The following is an 18836-nucleotide window of genomic DNA, read 5'->3' as shown; positions in this document are numbered from 1 at the left end:
TCCTCCAGCCTCGTGGAGGAGGGGTGTGGAGAGTATGTGAAGCCGGAGGGATGGAGGGGATACAAAGATGGAGAGGAGTTGCACTTTAATTGCCTGACCCTTCTCCCACCAGGAGGACTGTCTGGAGCCGGATGTTAAAGAGCTCTGTACAGTGTACAGTGTGGATGGGAGGGGTACAGGCGTTTTCTGCATGTTGTGTGTTCCTGTGACTGCTAGCACAGCAGATCTGCACATATTGAAGCAGGACCTCTTGATCATGTCATGTGTGAGTAGGGATGGGTGTTGTTTGGGTTTTTTCCGATACCGGTGCTAAAACGATACTTTTAAAACGATACTGGTGCCTAAACGGTGCCTGAACCGATATTTTTTTTTAAAAAGAAGTACAAAACGACAATTGACGACATTAAAGAAAGGCTTTTTTTTATTGCCAAGGCAATTTTTTTCTTCAAATTGAACAATATATTAACTGTTTAAAGTATATTATAAATATAAATAAATACAAAACACTTGGCTTCAAACTACAGCTTCAAACTTTTTAACTTCAAACCATGAACAATATATTAACTGTTAACAACAGTTTACAGTATACTTAAATAAATATAAATAAATTTCAGCAATTCTTTTGCAGAAATATAAGCATATTTGCCTTCTCTGGCAAAATACGACACCTCTCCTGACTAATTGCATGTCCTGCACAGGAGAAAACCCTCTCAGATGGTGTTGATGAGGCCTGTACACACAGGTATGAATTAGTGTATTGGACAGATCATCCCTGGATGGGGGTCGGTAGCGAGGATTGAGGGCAGTGGTCATCTCTCTGTATAAAATACAATTGAGGATATTTATTAGTCTTTTTGACGAATTGTCTTAATGGAACAGATTTGATACAAATATTGTTTTCGCATCACTTTTTTTTTTTACCTGAACCGTGGAGATTCCACAGTGGAAAAAGAATGCAGTCCCTTGACCGCACATCTGGTCACAGACCTGTGGAGTTCCTCCACCTTCTCTTTTGTTAAATGAGCCTTCTTTACCAAGGTGAGCCTGCTGTTGAAGCTGGAGAGCCAAAAATATAAACATAAATAATGTTAAATATTTTACAGGCAACAGAAGCATCACTGCACATGCCATCGCTAGTTTCATTAACATTACACTGACTTGCTATGATGGCGGCAGGTATCCTACCGTTTGCTAGTAGCTAGCTAGCTAACTTAAACATGGTTATAACGCCTAATATATCATTTGTTATTAGGCCTACTTTTATAAATGCAAGACTTGCAATCAACGTTACATTACTAACCTGAGGTAAGGCTGCTGTTGTCATCATCGGTCTCCACTTGTTCAACATTGGGACCAGTCTCCCCATCGCCGGGGCCAGGGAGGCCCACACTGCCCGCTGACGTGCTTGGCATGGGCTCACGCTCACGCAGGCAGTCGAACACGATGCATGCCCTTTAGTGCGAAATACAGCCACACTTTTTACCAATACCTTTCGGCATTTTCTCTGTTAAAAGGTTGATGGCTAGCTAGCTACTGTAGCTATTCAACAGTAGGCTATCGTTACCTGCTGCCAGGACGGAGTCATCAGAGTAGTGTAACGTTAACTAGCGCAAGTGAGGTGATGCTTATGTTGGCTGTAACGTCCGTTTTAGGCCACCAGTGGCAGTATTTCAATCGGCTCAGGCACCGAAAGGAAGCACCGAAATCTGCGTTGCGTTTCGGTCCGGTAGGCACCGGTTGTATAGGAACCGGTTCCATATTGGCACCGGTTTTCGGTACCCAACCCTATGTGTGATGCTCTGAAATTTAGCGTGGCCCTGTATGACACCTCAAAGGCTTAGAGAGAGATGGTGCTGTGGTATGTGAAGACTACTTGTTACAGTGGGATTCCTCACTTCAGGCGCTCCAGTCAAATAGAGTATGTCTGAGCAATTCATCAATATTTATATTTGATTGCTGATCTTAGTTTTTGGTTAATTAGTTCTAAGGAGATGAAAATAAGCCTGACAGACTCGGATGACTTTTGAGTTTGTTGGATTACTGATGGTGAGATCTCAATCTCTGTAAATAATCTAAATATACACGACACTGAGAAACAAAGTCATGAGAATTAATTTGCCGTCCTCCCCCTCTCCCTTCTCTCTTTGTTGTTTGAGTGTGCTGGTGGGGCCTGAAGGCTGAGGAACCTTCATCCTAATCGGCTTGAGATCTCGCCGCAGGTCAGGCCAGTAGATGAATCCAGATTAGAGGGGTCACAAGGCAGGAAGAGGGGATTACCAGCTCTGGCCACTGCAACTGTCGTCTAACCAGCCAACTGACAGCACTGTCGGCTCTGCGCTGGTCAACGGGTTGGACATAGACAGGCCTGCAGGCCCATGCTAGCATTCACCCCCATTTACTCTCAGTCTTGGGAAAAGGATCAGTTTTGTACATTTGAAACTATGTTGAATTTGAGCAAATTGGAAATCTTTTTCTAATTTTTTTAATTAAATACTTTGTGCATACATTTGTGAATTTCTGTAACTTAATCTAAAACAGACACTGGTTTCACATTAGTGTTTCTTTTTATGAGGATAGTTCTAGTAAAAGCAGCTAGTCAGCAATCAGATTTGAAATGTATTAATGCTACGGAGCATTTGGGCTGATGCTGAAGTGAGAGGACGGGCCCGGTACTGAGAGCGCACACAGTGTACGGCTGTGGAAACCCACACATTTATTTGTTATCTTTTTGGAAAGTTAAGCATATTTAGACCCAATCTACATATGCTTTCTATCTATTCCCCTGATTAAGGAAACTAGGTTGATTCACTAGAAGTTTAATAATTCAGATTCCTTCAGGTGGCTGACCACAGTATCTTAAGTGTATGCAAACATACTGCATGTCCACCAAAGTGTGAATCAATGGTGTAGCTATTATCTGTGATTGTGTGTGTTTCATTGCAAATCTACAGATTCTAGGCTGCCACAGTGTTTTTTGTAATGGTGTATGTTTGCAGAACAGCGCCCCCTGGTTGCAAAGTGCAGATAAACTAGGTTACATGAATCACACAGTCTGGTTCGACGTGTTAGGGTGAGTTATAAACAAACTGAGGTCAAAGTTACCTCAGTCATGCAACAAGCTGTGATGTGTGTGTGTGCAGTACCCTGCAGCGGTGGCTTCTCCTCTGCATCTTAACTCATCCCAGCATACTCATCAGCAACCTCCCCATCACCCTCTCCACTCTCGGTCTCTCTGTACTTCCACTTATAAAACAAAATAAAATAAACCTGTGTGTGCAGCGTTGTGTTCCCCACTAGCTGCGGAGTGCGGTTGCTGTGCGTACCTCGGCTTTGATCCCACTGTAAATTAAACATGCCTTTTGAGATAACAGGCTCTGTGCCACCTACTGAGTCAAACAGCACCTCCACGCTTCACACAGCTCCTGTCCCTGGTTTGAACTCAGTAGAGTTGATTCATGTTGACGCAGAAATAACAGCTGAGGGAATCTCTGAGGAGCAATTAGGCCACAGTTGCATTGTTTGTGAGGTGTATAGAGACAGTTTTGCAACAAATCTCAAATATGGCATTGATGTGTTTTTGCAGATGAATGAGTGGTGCAGGAGGCCGTACTGTGAAATGGCCCCAGTCAAGTAGAGGTCAGAAGTTAGATCAAGCAGTGCTAATCTGGGTGGGAACACTCGGTGCTTGACCCTTGACATCAGGCTAGTTTTTATAGCACGTGAGGGCTTTGTACAAGGTACTATACACAGGGGATGGATTTGCAGAGTAATGCTAATAGTAGTTAACAGTATTTACTAAAAGCTACATTTAGGGCTCAATGATTCATGTGATGAAGTTTCAGCTTTTCTCTATTTTGTTTGATTTGTAAATTGAATATCTTTTGGGCTTTTTGGCTGAAAATATTAAATTTAATGATTTTGAATCATAGACAGATTGATTATTATTTAAAGTAGCTGTAAGTGGCAGTGCTAAAACATGTTCTCTAACTTTATACTCTTTCTCATCAGCCTCAGCTGTACTTTGTGTTTAGTGCTAATGAGCAAATGTAAACGTGCTAATACGCTAAACTAAGATGGTGAATGTGATTGAGATTATAACTGCTAAACAGGAATGTGAGCATTGTCATTGTGTACATGTTACATGCTGAGCATTTAGCTCAAAGCACTGCTGTACCTAAGAACCCTTATTCACAGACTCAAATTATCCATTAGTTAGTTGTGAAGCGACACAATTTTATTTCAGTATTGAAAGTAATGATAAAATTATTATCAGGTCATCTCATTTACCTGCTGATACTCACTGAGACACATAGTCGAGTATGCTAGTTCCTTGCAAGCAACAAAATCAGACCTCTGCGAGTTGATGAGTTGTAAAATAATGATTGTAGTCAAGAGAGTTTCACATTAAAAGATCATTGCTCCATCACAAGACGGGTATTGCACATATTTTAGACACTATTTTAGACTAGACCCTGATATGAAAGTTCCCATTCTGAGAATGAATTTCCTTCTTTCCTTCCCCAGCTCTATGGGGTCCTATAGCTCCAGTGGTCGTGTCTGCCTTTGAGCTCTTTGAAATGCTAATCACTTCTCCACTTTTCTTCTCTTCTGTGCTCTAGATTCCTCCTCCAACTACATCAGGCAGCTGGAGACTAAAGTGCGGATCCTCGAGGATGATAACAATAAGCTTCTCTCACAGGTGAGGTACACACATACAGATAAATAAGTAAGTGCTGCTGCATATCAACCCAGTACTATTTGAAGTTATACCCCCACTAAACACCTCTTGTGCAGCTATCCGACTCACCCGAACCATGTGATAGGCAGCTGTGATGTGATAGAAGTGGTTGCCTGATGCCTCTGTAAAACCAGCCCCTCACAACAGCCTGCCTGTTGGTTGGAGAATATGTTACCCATGTTTAATTCATGGGGAGTCAGTCAGCTTCAGTCGCGAGCAGTGATGTTAGCCCCTGAGGCGAACTGTGGGAGCAGAGGAGAGATGAGAGGAGGAAAAAGGAGAGGAAAGAGGCATTAAGTGACAGTGACAGAGTAAAGCATTTCTCCCAAAGTTGACCTTGCTCTGACTTCTCCCAAATGTGGAGGATGGAGGGCTGAGTGAGTGGAGGTGGGAGTGTGAGAAGGAGGGGGGTGGATTACCGGCCTGGTTCATAAGGGGTTCACATGTCAGTCTGCAGAGGTGTGTGTTACATGCACACAACCACTTTAGGTGCATGGTGAAATTTATAACTGAAACATATTAATTGGTCCTGTTTGGGGGATCACATTGTGGAACATGGCTCATTAATTATAGGTAAAAATTCTTAAACCGAACAGCCTGAGATATATTCAAACATCTCTTTCGTATATCATTTGTTATCTTTCAGTTTCATGATGTGATTCAGTTCATTTGAATGTAGGTAGGGCTGTAGACTTTCGAGTTGGGATTTCAGTTTAAATCAAAGCCTTGATTTAAACTGTGATTAGAAAATGAAAAAGTGATTTCTGTTTCACCAATTATCTCCCAGCAGATTTATATGTAGGCCGAGAGTGTAGGTTGGGATCACCGATATGAAGCCTCAATGGTCCTCATAATTAGCCCTTAAGTTCTACAATTAGGTGCTACACATTGTCTCACAGCAGGCAGGACATATAATTTGACCCTGCTTAGTCGTCGACTAATAGTCCTTGTTCACTTTTGAAGTGATGATGTCTTTTTCTTTTTCTTTGCTTTCGATTTGGGGTTGGGATGAATATATTCTTGCATTAATATAACTTAATATAGAATATATATAGAATCCCACTTTAATGGAGTAAAGTTGTGACTAATAGAATGAAAAAAATAAAATATGGAGTTACCATGACACAACTGAACTGCCGTTCTTCAGAATACTCATATAAAATATTTTTTTTGAACAGTATCTTTATCTTATGTGGAGCCCAGGAAGAATACAGTTGCTACCATTGTTATTAATGTCTCCAGATATACACTAATCAAATAATGAACATGTATGTTCATGTTTTTCTCTCCCCAGGCTTATAGCCGGTATAGTTTATCACAAATACAGACGAAAAAGGTAACTTTGTGAAACATCTCTGTTTGTTGGCTCCTCTGCCTTTTCGCTCTTTTATCTGTTTGGTGGTGGGACTTTTCACAACTTTGAGCTTGCTGCTTTCTATTATGCAGAGGATGGACACAATATTAGCAACACCTGTACAATGTAATGCACTCAGCTGCAGTAACGTTTAATGGTGTAATGTTGAGTTTATAATAACACTTTCACACAGGTGCCGAATCAACTCTATGGTAACGTTTATAGGAATAGTTCTGCATTTTGGGCGATGTGCTTACTTGATTTCTCTCATGTCTGTACGCTGAAGCAAACTTCTCCCATGTGCTAAATATGTAGCTACAGCCAGCACCGGTTAGTTTAGCTTAGCATAACGTCTAGAAGTCATGGGAAACACAAATACACTTGGTGTACCAAATATTTAGTCCGTCAAAATACAGTCCAATACAATAAAGTGCCGCCTCAAACATTACCATAGAACTGAATCACCCTTGTGACGCAGTGCCAGTGTTATGAGCCTAAAGGAATTGGATTGCATTACCTTATAGAGGTGCTGCTTCTGTGTCCCTGCTTTGCACTGCTAGCATGCTATGCTAATGAATAAGCACAGGTGGCCCTGCTCGTGGTCTATCTTAGCAAGAAAGCCATTTCCTGTCCTTGGAGCTGTCTGTGTTTGGTACGAGGTACCCTAGGTGAATGAATGCCACATTGTGCTTTTGGTGCAAAAATGATACACACATGTCCTGGGACCTTAAGATATGGGGGACAACACAGGTAGATCCAGCTACCCATAATGCATGGCTGTCAACTGGTGTGTGAGCGCAACTGAAGAATGAGTAATGTCTCGGTCTTTGATGGTGGTGTTATGAATTATTTCTGCTTTCCATTAAATTGTAAGATTGGTAATGACAACAGAAGTGTACTCCAGTAAGTAATAGAGTCTGAATAGCAGAGGGAATTGTTACAATGGATTAGTTGCCTCAATGGACATATTGCCTAACTTCCTGTGTTATGAAACTGCTGCAGTGGAACTTGCTGAGCCTGAAGGAAACAATAGCCTCTTATCGCTGGAATGTTGACCCTCCAAACCAGCTTGGCTGAAGGATTTTACTGTGCTTAAAGGAGAAGGGAGGGAGTTAACAACAATGTCCCTCAGTGAACATGAACAAGGACCTGCACAGCACAGGTGTAAACACACTGAGGTGTACACTCAGATCTCCCATGTCTTTCAACTGTTACTTATCTCTATTAGCTCACTGACGGCTGAGGCACGCTGTGGCTTTCCCTATGGGCTCACTTCCACTTTATCATTAACATGCAAGTGTCTGGTGTGACTCTGAGAATGATTCATATAACAGAATCAGATGACACTCCATCCGTTAACTGCAGGCTAATTGAAATCATTTTGTGAGGGTGGACTGCAGTAGTGTCCAGTGGATCTGAATGAGGAAAGAGGAAATTGGAACCTGGTTTAGTTCCTCTCCAGGTCACATGTGCGGTTTACAAATCTTGCAATTCTTAATTTTTATAAACAATAGTTCCTTGATTTCAGAGGTTAACAAAAGCAGGTCTCTCAATTCTAATGACAACTATTAGCTCTAGCTAGCGTGGTAATTAAGCTTCTCTGTGAGTTTTTAATGTTTCCAGGTGACTTTGTGGCTACATGCATCATATTGTGGTAAACCACTGAAGCTAAAGATGAAATTCCAGGCATCTTTACCCCACCATTTTAGAACCCATTCAAATAAAGAAACAGTATTGTTGTAAGAGCTTGCTAGTCCTAATATTTAAAGTAAGATGAGGCAAAATCTAAGGTCAGACTCTATTAGTGCTAACACAGGCTACTCCCATCAATCCGGTTCTGTTCTATATCCCACTGAATTATGGCATACAAGGAGCATACTGCCATCCTGTCTACTCTTTTGTCAAGGCGGCATCACCCCTGCCCCTCAGAACTCACACAGGAAACGATGCTCCCTGTCAGCAACAAGAACATTGTGATGGAAGGATAGATGGAGGGCTAGCCAAGAAGGCTGCAGAGGGCCAACTGTCCCAGGCACAAATAGCTTTGTTGGTCTCAGTGGTCACGGTCAACTCAGGAAGGGACGTAAAGTTGGAGACGTGTCTGTTAAGCTAGACTCAGCAGAGGTGGAATATTCTTCAGATGCTGGAAACCCTGTGAGAGGACGATTTATGATCTTATTAAGTCGTCTTATTTAGTTGACAGATGTTTTCATTCCGTGGATTGTGTGTTTATGTCTCTCCTACAGATGTGACATTTAGGGCATAGCTTGCTGATAGACACAAAGCCTGGAGAAATGACAAAGACATGCTAACAAAGGTACAGAATTGAGGGCATAAATATGAAAACCCAAAGGATAGACCAAGAAGTACCAAGGGAAGGATTGTAAAAGGTTAGGGGAACAGGAGCAGGATACTACGCTGGAAGAGAAGAGGGGTAATATCAAAGAGCAGAGAAGACAAGGGGAGTGCTGACTGTAGCTTTGTGTGTGTGCAAACTGTGACACCACAGCATGATGTCCACGCATTTACAGATGCACACCCACGGTTCGTTTGGGCTATTTATTGCCCGGGTGCTCCCGGGCTTCACGTGTGTTTACACGCCGCGACTTGCGCAGAGGGAACGCTGGTGCGTGACATGAGAAATGTCATAAGGAACAGTGGAGCTGCCGTGTTCCTGCCTACAGAGAGAAGCTAGGCTGCTTACCGCCTCCAGGAAGCAGTGGTCTTTGGCAGCTAATGAGGACAAATCTTAGAGCTCTGTTCCTGTGTAATGGCCCTCGATGACGGCACAGCATGAGACAGCCCAGCGCACTGAAGTGCTGTTCATGTTGTAAGCCTCAATAAATAAAAAAGCTCTGCAAATGTGCTCGAAGCAGAGTGACGATGAGAGTGCAGGTGCCAGTGTTGGAGGAGGCAGAGCCTCGGGGTCCTCAATGAACCATCGCCAAAGATCTACACATACACTGTGGAGCCTGACCAATATAGACATATCTATATATATTTTCTTTAGCTCATCTAAAACAACTAAAATATGGCAAATCTATGTTTTTTTAGGATTATGTGTGCAAAACAGTTGAGCAAGAATAATAACAGACCTGCAGCAATGTCAGTACCAGATGCTTCAACTAAGTACAGGGCAATCACTTTAATAATCACTGAGAGCACAGCCAGGGTTGAAGTCTGCCTACTAATTCATCTGCAGTGTTTCTGTTATCAGCGTGGCTTTCTGCAGGCTGCTGGATAGCTAGCATTACCTACCTGAGTAGAATCCACACCCTCTTGAGTGACGGCTTGACATCTTGTAGCCAGGAAGTTTCTCTTCAACAAACACAAACATTGATGGTTAATGACAATTCTTCATTAACTATATTGAAAGGTAGACATGATAAATTAAATTAATGTCTATATGGATGTAACTACATTAACACTAACAGATGTTATTGATATTGATTTTGGGTCACAGTAATGATGAAAAATGTCAAATGATTACTGAGCCTCAAAAGCAGAAGAGCTGAAGAATCACCTGACACAGGAAAGATCCTGTTGATGATCTTATTTTGGATTATTTTGATGACTTGTATCTCTCTGTCTTTTTATGTTTTGTTCTCAACAGACTAACCCAGGTGACCTGCGTGCCCTGAGGAAGGGAATGACCCTCTATCACTCAGAGTCCCAGCTGTCCTCACTGCCCCAACGCCAGGAAGCCATGCACATGGTTAGTACACATACACACACACACACACACACACACACACACACACACACCCACACGGACCCACACAAGAACTCACATTGCCTAAAATAGTCAGCCACTCATACCTGAGCACTTTAACAGCCATAGTCAAAGATCAACACCATTGCATTGATTATACAAACGTGGTTATGTATAGATGGGGTTTAATTTAACGTGAGGACGTCGCATGTGTACAGATTGTAAAGCCCTCTGTGGCTAATTTGTAGTTTTGGGCTATACAAAATATATTGAATTGAATGGAATTAACTACACACACACACACACACACACACACACACACACACACACACACACACACCAGTGCCTCCACATTGGAATCAAGTCAACTCAGCTCTAATTCACTTTACTTCTAATTCTTTAATTATAACTCCACAGGCCAACCTCACTATCTCTCACATTGACAGGAAGTAAAACACGCGCAGGAAGAACAAGAAAGAGTGAAAGGAGGTATGGCACGAGGAGGGTGAGACAGAGAAGAGGAAGAAGAGAAACTAAGACAGCGAGACAAGAGTGGAAAATAAAGGAGTCAGCCTTCCCCTCTATTCCTCCCCTCCGGGGCCTGTTTGAACTGAATCCCACTATGAGAGTAATAATCCTGTACAATCCACCGCCACCCCTGACCCAGCCAGTGTCTGGGAGAGAGGCTGGGTAATTGTTTTCTGACTGCTTAAGGAAGGTCAGAGCCCGGCTCTGCCACTAACCACAGGACTAAATCTTCAAAATCAATATTGGGTTTTAATCACAGGCCCAGTGTGAGGTCACAGGCTGACCGCGTTCAGAGGCAGCCCGCACCCTTTTAAGCTCGTGGGTCAAACCCGCCTCCTCCTGGAGGTTCATGCCGTTCAATAATGTCCATGAAAACCTTGACCCCACGAGAGGTCTGCCCCCGCAGGAGGATGGATTTAAACTGCAAATGATCTCGATGGTTGCCTCCCTGCATTTCATTTCACAACAAACAAGGTCATGATATGGACTTGAAGTGTGAATTTTGGCTCCTTGCTGACATCAGGTCAGAATCAGAATCAGCTTTATTGGCATTTGACTCCGGTTTCCACTTCGCTCTCAATGTACATACACAAGTTTACAATAAACAAGAAAATAAAATATATATATATATTTATAAAAAATAAAACAAGAGCAACAAAAAAAAGAAAAGTAGAACAGAAGGGTGAAACCAAGGGTGAAAAGTAGAACAGAATGTTCTACTTTTGTAGCTCTAATCTAATGTCAGTGTGACTACATTTAGTTACCTTCAGTCAGGAGCCGGTAGCATCAGCTGTTTGACGAAAATCACACAATATTCATCAAACAGCAAAACTTAATGCTAATAACGTCAACCTAAATAACCAAATAAGGTCTATTAGGTTGCAATTTCACTTTCACTTATAGCGTATGAATGTTTCTAACATGGAAACACATACTGTATGTATTGTTGCTACAGCCAGCCAGTTAACTGAGCTCAGCACCTAGCCTGGCTCTGTCCAGAGATAACACAATCCATGTACTAGCACCTCTGAATCCTCACTAATTAACATGTTATATCTCTTTAGTGTAAAAACAAATCATGGTTTGATGGGGGGGCTTCATGCAGGATCCTAGCGTCACCATGAGGTAGCCCGTCTACCAGCACAGACTTCAGCTAGCTTACAGTAGGATGCTGGCATACCAGTTACTTGCAGTACAGAATAAGTTCTTATTGTGATTCAAGTCCTCTTTTCAGGATGGCTTTGTTGTCATGACAACTCCCCGGAGACAAACTTGATCAATTGCCTGATTTCTAATGTGGCCTAAGTTCACCCACGTGTGAGAGAAAGCCCTTGTTGGGAGATGAGGAGGGAGAGAGACGATGAGAGACGTGGAGTCAAAGACTATACCAGTAGAACTCCAGTGAACTGGATCCTCATCTATCAGCTCATCCTTTACATTAATCCTTTGTCTCATTCAGGCCCAGTTTCAGGTCAGTGAGTGTGCGTGAGATTGTCTGACAGAAAACGAGCAAAAAGAAGAAAAGAGGTGACCAGCCTGCGTGATTCTCACAAACACTCAACAGTCAGCTCTGATTCTGTTTGCTCCAACTACAAACCATTGATTCTGACAGCATTTGTCCCCCCCCCTCATCCAGCAAGGCCTGTTTATGCAGGCGAGCCCTCCCCAACTCTATATCCATATGAACAGTAAACATGGCCCAGAGCTGGCTGTCTCAGCGCTGTCCAAATCTGTTTCTTTACAAAAATAAACAACAAAAACAAACTGAACCTGGTGTGGGCAGGAAGTGTTTACACATGCACATTTCAAATAATAGCTTTTACCCACAGAGAGCATCAAAAGAGGGCGACAGTAATTTACATATTGTTTTCTTGTAGTTGACTTCAAAGTCAATTGCAGAAGAGCTGTATGGTAAATAAAGCAGTTCCCTTTGTTACTGTGACCTTAAAAAAGGAAGCAACATACTTTACTCAGTGGGAAACAAGTCATTTAACGAGAGGATATATCCTTTTCTCAACTATGTGGACCTTGGTGATGCATTTAATAATGTGAGGGTGACTCACAGTAAATACCTACCACCCTACACATAACTCATGTCCTTATCACTACAGGAACTTGCCAGTGGTTTTGCATGTTTTGTCCTACAAAGTAAAAGTCATGCACACCATTATCCAAAATAAGTTTTTTTAATAACTTCCACTTTTTTTCACCCATTTGTTTCTACTCATTTTCACAGACTCAATTATAGTAAGCATTTCATTGGCTTTATTTCCATGTCAAAGTAATGCTATTACTGCATAATAATGCTTTTGCGAGCAGGGCTGGTCATCAATATTAAGTAGCAACTTACAGTTGTTAAATAGTGGAATAAAAAGTGCAACCAACAAGAAGCTACAGTCAGCACTCCCCTTGTCTTCTCTGCTCTTTGATATTACCCTCTTCTCTTCCAGCGTAGTATCCTGCTCCTGTTCCTCTAACCTTTTACAATCCTTCCCTTGCAACTGAAATACTCACATACTTTACAAACATTCTTAAGTTCATCACAAATGTTACATTCCACCACTTTGTAGCAAAGACCATGAAAGACTATCAAGGCCCAAATTTGTTTATTTATTGTCTTTACCAATTCGTTGACCATAAACTGTATATCGTTGAGGCAAAGTTCTTGAAATTACATTTTGCAACTTTGGCTTCATTTTGTCATCAATATATTATGAACAAAAACAATTCTTATGATACCTAAGTGGCAAGTAGGGAGTGTTTTGAATTCTTGTTGGTGCACTCAAAGGACACAGGAGACTTTAGAGCGTGCTGTGGAACCTTTTGTTTGACAAGAAACCCCCAAATTCATATTAACCTTTTTGTTTTGTCCATGATTTCCTGATATCAAAGCTCATGAATGAAATGCCTCATGGCAGCAGAGTCTCATCACCATAAATATTATAACTGTGTGTGAATAACATCAACTTCTACATGAAAACTAAAGGGCAAAACCAGCGCTATGTTTCTGTTTTCTCTCACAGTTTAGGCATGCTGATGATCTTTCACCGACCTTTCTGGAATACATAAATGTCATAAAAGCATTGTTTCACATTGAAAACAAACAGTTGTCAGGCCATGAGCAGCAGGACCAGCAAAAAATCTATTTTTCTTGTGGTTGACGTGCCATGAATAGACTGTTGGTCAGTTTCCATAAAACATCCCTCTTGGCTTCAGTGGGATTATTTTATTATCTCTGTGCTGTTAGGTTGTGTGGGCTCGTTCTGGCACCTAAATGGGGTCAGCGGGTGCGGAGGAGCTGACAAACGCATCACCAGTGAGCGGAGAATTTAACCCGGGCTAACAGAGCCACGGAGCTGTGTCTAATGCAGGGCCCCGATGCCAGGTTACAGTGAATGGTGCCATTGTGTGTCCCAGAGATCTCTGTGTCCCTCTAACAGAGAGCCACTGTCTGGAACTAACCGGGGGGTAGGATGAGTCAAGCGACCCCCTGGTCCTCTCCCTGGCTGGCTGCTCCCATCACACCAGGTTAAAATCACTGTGCAGGTAGCAGACCTGGCTGGGAGTTGAATACGTGGTGAAGGAGAAGAAAAACACAAGGGGAGGAGAGGTGATTTGAGTTGGGAGGAAAGGGGTGGCATTTTCAGTGCTACGGTACAAGAAATCTCTTGTGTTAGATCAGAAGCAAACACCCACTGAGAAGGAGAGAGTGGTCGAGAAGAGCTCCGTGAGGTGCAGCTCATGTGACTCCTTGGTTAAACCCTATGACAGCAGATGGGGTCAGACCTGCCTCTTTGTTGCAGGTCACCCCCTTGTCTCATGCCCTTGCCGTGCACTGACTGCTGTGGAAGAAATCCCACAAAACTTTATTTCCCCCCCCCTCCCCCCCACAGGGTACTGGCCGTCTCCCAACCAGCGAGTCCTCTCCTGCCACAGGCTACCTGTCCTGCGTCCAGAAGCCTGAGGCTGTGGTGCACGCCATGAAGGTACTACATTCAGCGAGTAGATGTATTGCTTTTCTGATCACCATTGCACTAGTTCAAATCTAGTTTTTTGCTTCTTCTTTCACTGAAGCTGGCTTTTGTACTGTTCCCTGTTGCCTTCTGTTCCATGTATTGCTGCATTTATTTAGTTTAACTTCATTCATTCAACCTGTTATTGGTAACATTTTTCAAATTGATGAAAGAAAACTAATTAACATTTTAAAATTGACTTACAACAAGTTGTTCAGCTGCATCAATATATATTATATATCTAGCTGTGTAGGAAGGTGAGGTACCCATCTTAATCCTGCCCACTCCTGATTGGTCAGTTGTGTGTCTGACTGGGGAAAACATCCTCATGAGCACAACATTAGACCAATAAGAATTGCTGAACAAATCAGAGATTCCAGGGTCAGAGATCCTAGATTCAGAGGTCTGGAACCAGGCATAACATGCTTGAATATTTCTTGGTTAAGTGCAAAATTGATGCTATAGTCAAATGTTTTATATTTTGTTGGAACGCCCTAAATTCATTCTTTCTGTTCTAAAAGAAACCCATCTGTAATGATAACAATACTCCGACTCATGTTTAAAACCTTCTCAGAGTAAAAATAATTAAAAAGTACATTTGTAAGTGAAAGAGCTGATGTTGCATATCGCAGCTTTCAAGAAAACAAGTTTGGAACAGACACACTGAAGTTTTGAGTTTGCTCCCTATAACATAACTAAAATGGTACTTGTCATAAGGTGCTGGAGGTCCATGAGAACTTGGACAAGCAGGTTCCGGAGGACTATGAGGACGATCTCAGTGAGAAAGAGAAGGCCATTGTGCGAGAGATGTGCAACGTAAGTGCAACACTTGCCCTGCTCCCTGACAGTCCTCCTCTGATGTCCACACTGTTTCTGTTTGTTCCGTCTGTCTGTTGGTTTAGTGATGTCGTTCTCTTCTACTGGCCGCAAATGAGGTCGGTTTTTGAGCTGCTTCCACTAATGAGGACGCCTCATCTCGACTCATTTGGTTTGGAATGATACTTGCAGCAGTGTCCCAGGCACAGCGCTTGCTTTCTCCCTGTCTATCTCTCTATCTCCGCCCTCCCACTCACTCATTCCGGCTCCAAAGCCAACTATGAACTGGAAGCCTTAAGTAGAGGCTCGTAGTTGAGCTGTCAGGGCAATTAAACTGGAGCAGCAGGCAAAAGAACACCCCCCCCCCGTGCGCCTCAGCCTCACCCCTCCATTCTTCCTCTCCTCCGCCCTCCCCCTCATCGCTCTCCATCTTTCTCTGTTGGTACTGAAAAGCCCGGCCCGGGATAAAAGGTCCTCTGATTAGAGAGAAAACGAGAGCGGGGCTATCTGGGCTCTGCAGAGGTATGTGACAGGCCAGGAATCTGGGGAGCACTACAATAGTACCTCTGTAATAACACTGGGGTCCCCGGGGGCCCCTCTCTCAGCACCGGAGAGCAGGCTCTCAGAGACAGAGGATAGAGATCCAGAGATAGCTCTACTGAAACGTGTGTGTGTGCAGTCTCTGCAGCTCAAAGTCAAACTGTGAGCATTTGAAGTTTTCACTCTTGAAGAAGAAAGTCTTTCTTTCAGTCCTAGCCTCTATGTGTGCCTGTCTCTTTCTGTACGTCTCGCTCTTCCTCTTCCCCTCTCAACTTGTCTCTCTGCTTCTGTTTGCAGGTGGTGTGGAGAAAGCTGGGTGATGCAGCAGGATCAAAGCTGTCCATCAGACAGCACCTCTCTGGGAACCAGTTCAAAGGGCCCCTGTAGCCTGGCAACCAGAGAGAGAGAGAGAGAGATCAGGATTTACAGTACCTACACTCACCTGACAACACCTCTTACTACCTGCGCCTACACAACCCATCATGCTGTGCTCTCCTACTGCCTACAGCACCCAGTATTCCTTCAACAGACACTCTCAATACGGGCTAAGAAAGCTCCTAAATGGACCTGTTAGTCTGTTATTCACATGCAAAACTTTACTCTCAGCGGTTATGAAGCGTTGACAACTGGCAGCTAGTTTCACTGATTCGCCACTTTTTTTCTTTGATTTGGGGGCTTTCAGCTATACGATGATCTCTCTCTGTAAAAGCTGTAATCACACACCACCTTTAGTTCTTTGGAGCATAGCTGTGCTACATTAAGCTAACGTTATGACATGGTTTCAAGCACAGACCCAATCAGGCCGCAGGGGCAAAAATCTCTCTACGTTGCTGGTGGATATGAAGGCAACATGATGGCGGTATCTTCAGATAGGTTTGGATAGTACCTCCTGTAGAGAACCTAGCTCCTGTCACATGTATTTCTCCCTAGTGCTCAACGAGTATAACTAGCATTAGCATTCTAAAGTGATAACTAATGTGAAACCCACTGTGACCTAGCGCCTTTTGCTCATAAGACAAGTCTATGGATAATTAAGTCTAGAGATCACTGTTAACTTGTGTATATTGTGTATAAAACCATAGCACTACATCATTGTTATAGTTGATTTTACTTTTATCTATTTTGTATTCTAGCGTGGCCATGTGATCAATTACTTAGTTTGAAAAGCACACACAACCGGACCTTACACAGGGTTTGCTTTTGGTAAAAAACAAGAAAAACAATCTTTTTTTATTATTATTTCTTTCCAGATGAATGGCTATTATTCCTTCTCTCTGTAACCTCTGAAAATGTTGAAGGCCATTCTGAATCACACCATCTCCATGGGCTGATGGATAGATCATTTTCTTACTTTGTGGAACTGACTAAAATTGTATGCTGTGTGCATGCTCGACAATCATTTTCTCAGGTTGAGAGGGCTACAGCTTTACCTTTGCCCGTGTGTGTGTGTGTGTGTGTGTGTGTGTGTGTGTGTGTGTGTGTGTGTGTGTGTGTGTGTGTGTGTGTGTGTGTGTGTGTGTGTGTGTGTGTGTGTGTGTGTGTGTGACTGAATGGTTCTCTTGCAGCTGTAGCATCTACCTGTGAATCCTCTTTTTCTCTATTGAACCCTGGTTACAACTCGGTTGAAGACTGCTGAAGGCATTTGCTGAATCCATACAAAAAGCTTTGTCCCATTACAAAAATGTCACGGTCAAATATTAAACCCTCAGTTCAGTTAATATGGCATTCTTGGATGCTCCTAATTCTCCTAATGGTCCTAGTTCATCATTTTATACCTCAGTAGGTGAAAAAGGGTACTTTTCTTAAGCTCAGTCCTTTTCTGTGGATTCAGCAGGTGTGTTCATGCGGCGCATGTTTCTTAAAGTTGAATCTTTTTTCTTAGAATATGAGAGCTTGATGAAGTCTTCCCTTATGTCTCCTGAAAACACTAACATTTAAAAACGAGTATTTCTTGATGTCAGAATGAACAAACACTGTTTGTCAGAGTATTTATTGCCAGGTGTCAGATAGAGATGGGAGAGCATCAGTAACTGAACTGTCATATTTTAGATACATCACATTACTCAAACTGTAAAGTTCTTAGATACGTTTAGTGACTGACAGCTCAGGCTCTCCCATCTCGAGTACATTTCTGAGGCTGCCCACCACGCACCTCTGTTCTCTCAAACAATGGGGTCAAAAATACTTCAAAGTATGTTTTTTTTTTTTTTTAAAGTGTCCTTTTTTCTAGGAACTGATTTGAAGCCATGATGCAATTTTGAATACTTTATCAAATGGCATTTGATTTTAAATATGCCACTTTTTTTCTGCAAGGTGTTTTGATTTGGAACCCAACGGTCTTCTTTTCTGCCTAGATGCTACATAGGTACAGAATCCTAGATTCTACAGTGTAAATGTCAAACCTGTAGTAACTCGCATGAAACTTCTTTTCATGACTTTCACTGATCAGATGAAGATTGGCTGGTGAAAAGAAAACATAAATAGGCCACTTTTAGAAAAAATTGGGAGAAAATAAATAAAGTTGGTTAATGATACTGTGAAGTAGTGTCTTTATTTCATGAAGCAAACATTTTTGCAGGCATGTTCTTTTCTTCAGTGGATGAGTTAGACTGCCCTCTGTTGGTACAGAGCTGGAAGTAAAACTGCAGATTTCTTTCTATGAGGTTCTGTATCCCACATGAGTGATTCCCAACCAGAGGTCCTTTGAGTGGAAAGCTCCAACAATACACATAACTGGAATAAAAATAATAGAATTGTGATTGGTGTGATGAGCCCTGCCTTTCCCTGTCAGTTTGTTTCTCATGTGTTTGTCTGTTCGTTAGGCGCTGCAGTGTCCGCTGCACAGCTGATTAGCGAGTTGCCCCAGCTGTGTGCTTTGGTCTCTGGGTTTGCTCTGGTTTTAGAGGTTGGTTTCTCACCTGGGGTCTGATTGTTGTGTACTTTCAGAGGGAGACTTACTGTTTTAATGCACTATTTTACCAACACGGTTTCACTTTGCCAGACTTCTTGACGACACTTCCTAACACTGCGTAACCGCGTGCATGGTCACAGTAAGCATGGTTAACGTGAATTCAAACCAAAAAAACAGTTGCTTAGGTTTAGGCAATGAAACCATTTAAGACAATAGGCTTAAAA

The 18836-nt window shown here is 42.5% G+C and overlaps 1 protein-coding gene across 3 annotated transcripts in view; it reads left to right on the top strand.

The window, feature by feature from the left end:
- ccdc85cb (coiled-coil domain containing 85C, b) overlaps positions 1-18235 on the top strand; it is a 43631-nt gene extending 25396 nt beyond the window's left edge. The window contains exons 2-7 of one of the 3 annotated variants that reach the window (XM_068708628.1): positions 4620-4699; positions 6033-6074; positions 9706-9807; positions 14226-14318; positions 15063-15161; positions 15999-18235. In XM_068708628.1, coding sequence (XP_068564729.1) covers positions 4620-4699; positions 6033-6074; positions 9706-9807; positions 14226-14318; positions 15063-15161; positions 15999-16088 — 506 coding nt within the window. In that variant the 3' untranslated portion in view covers positions 16089-18235. The other 2 variants (XM_068708629.1, XM_068708630.1) reach the window with 2 other exon arrangements.
- Positions 18236-18836: the final 601 nt, after the last annotated feature.

The sequence above is a fragment of the Cebidichthys violaceus genome, unplaced genomic scaffold (assembly GCF_023349555.1).
Source record: "Cebidichthys violaceus isolate CVI_PGR_0920_01 unplaced genomic scaffold, fCebVio1.0.p SCAF_14, whole genome shotgun sequence".
NCBI lineage: Eukaryota > Metazoa > Chordata > Actinopteri > Perciformes > Stichaeidae > Cebidichthys > Cebidichthys violaceus.
This window is presented reverse-complemented; position numbering and strand designations above follow the sequence as displayed.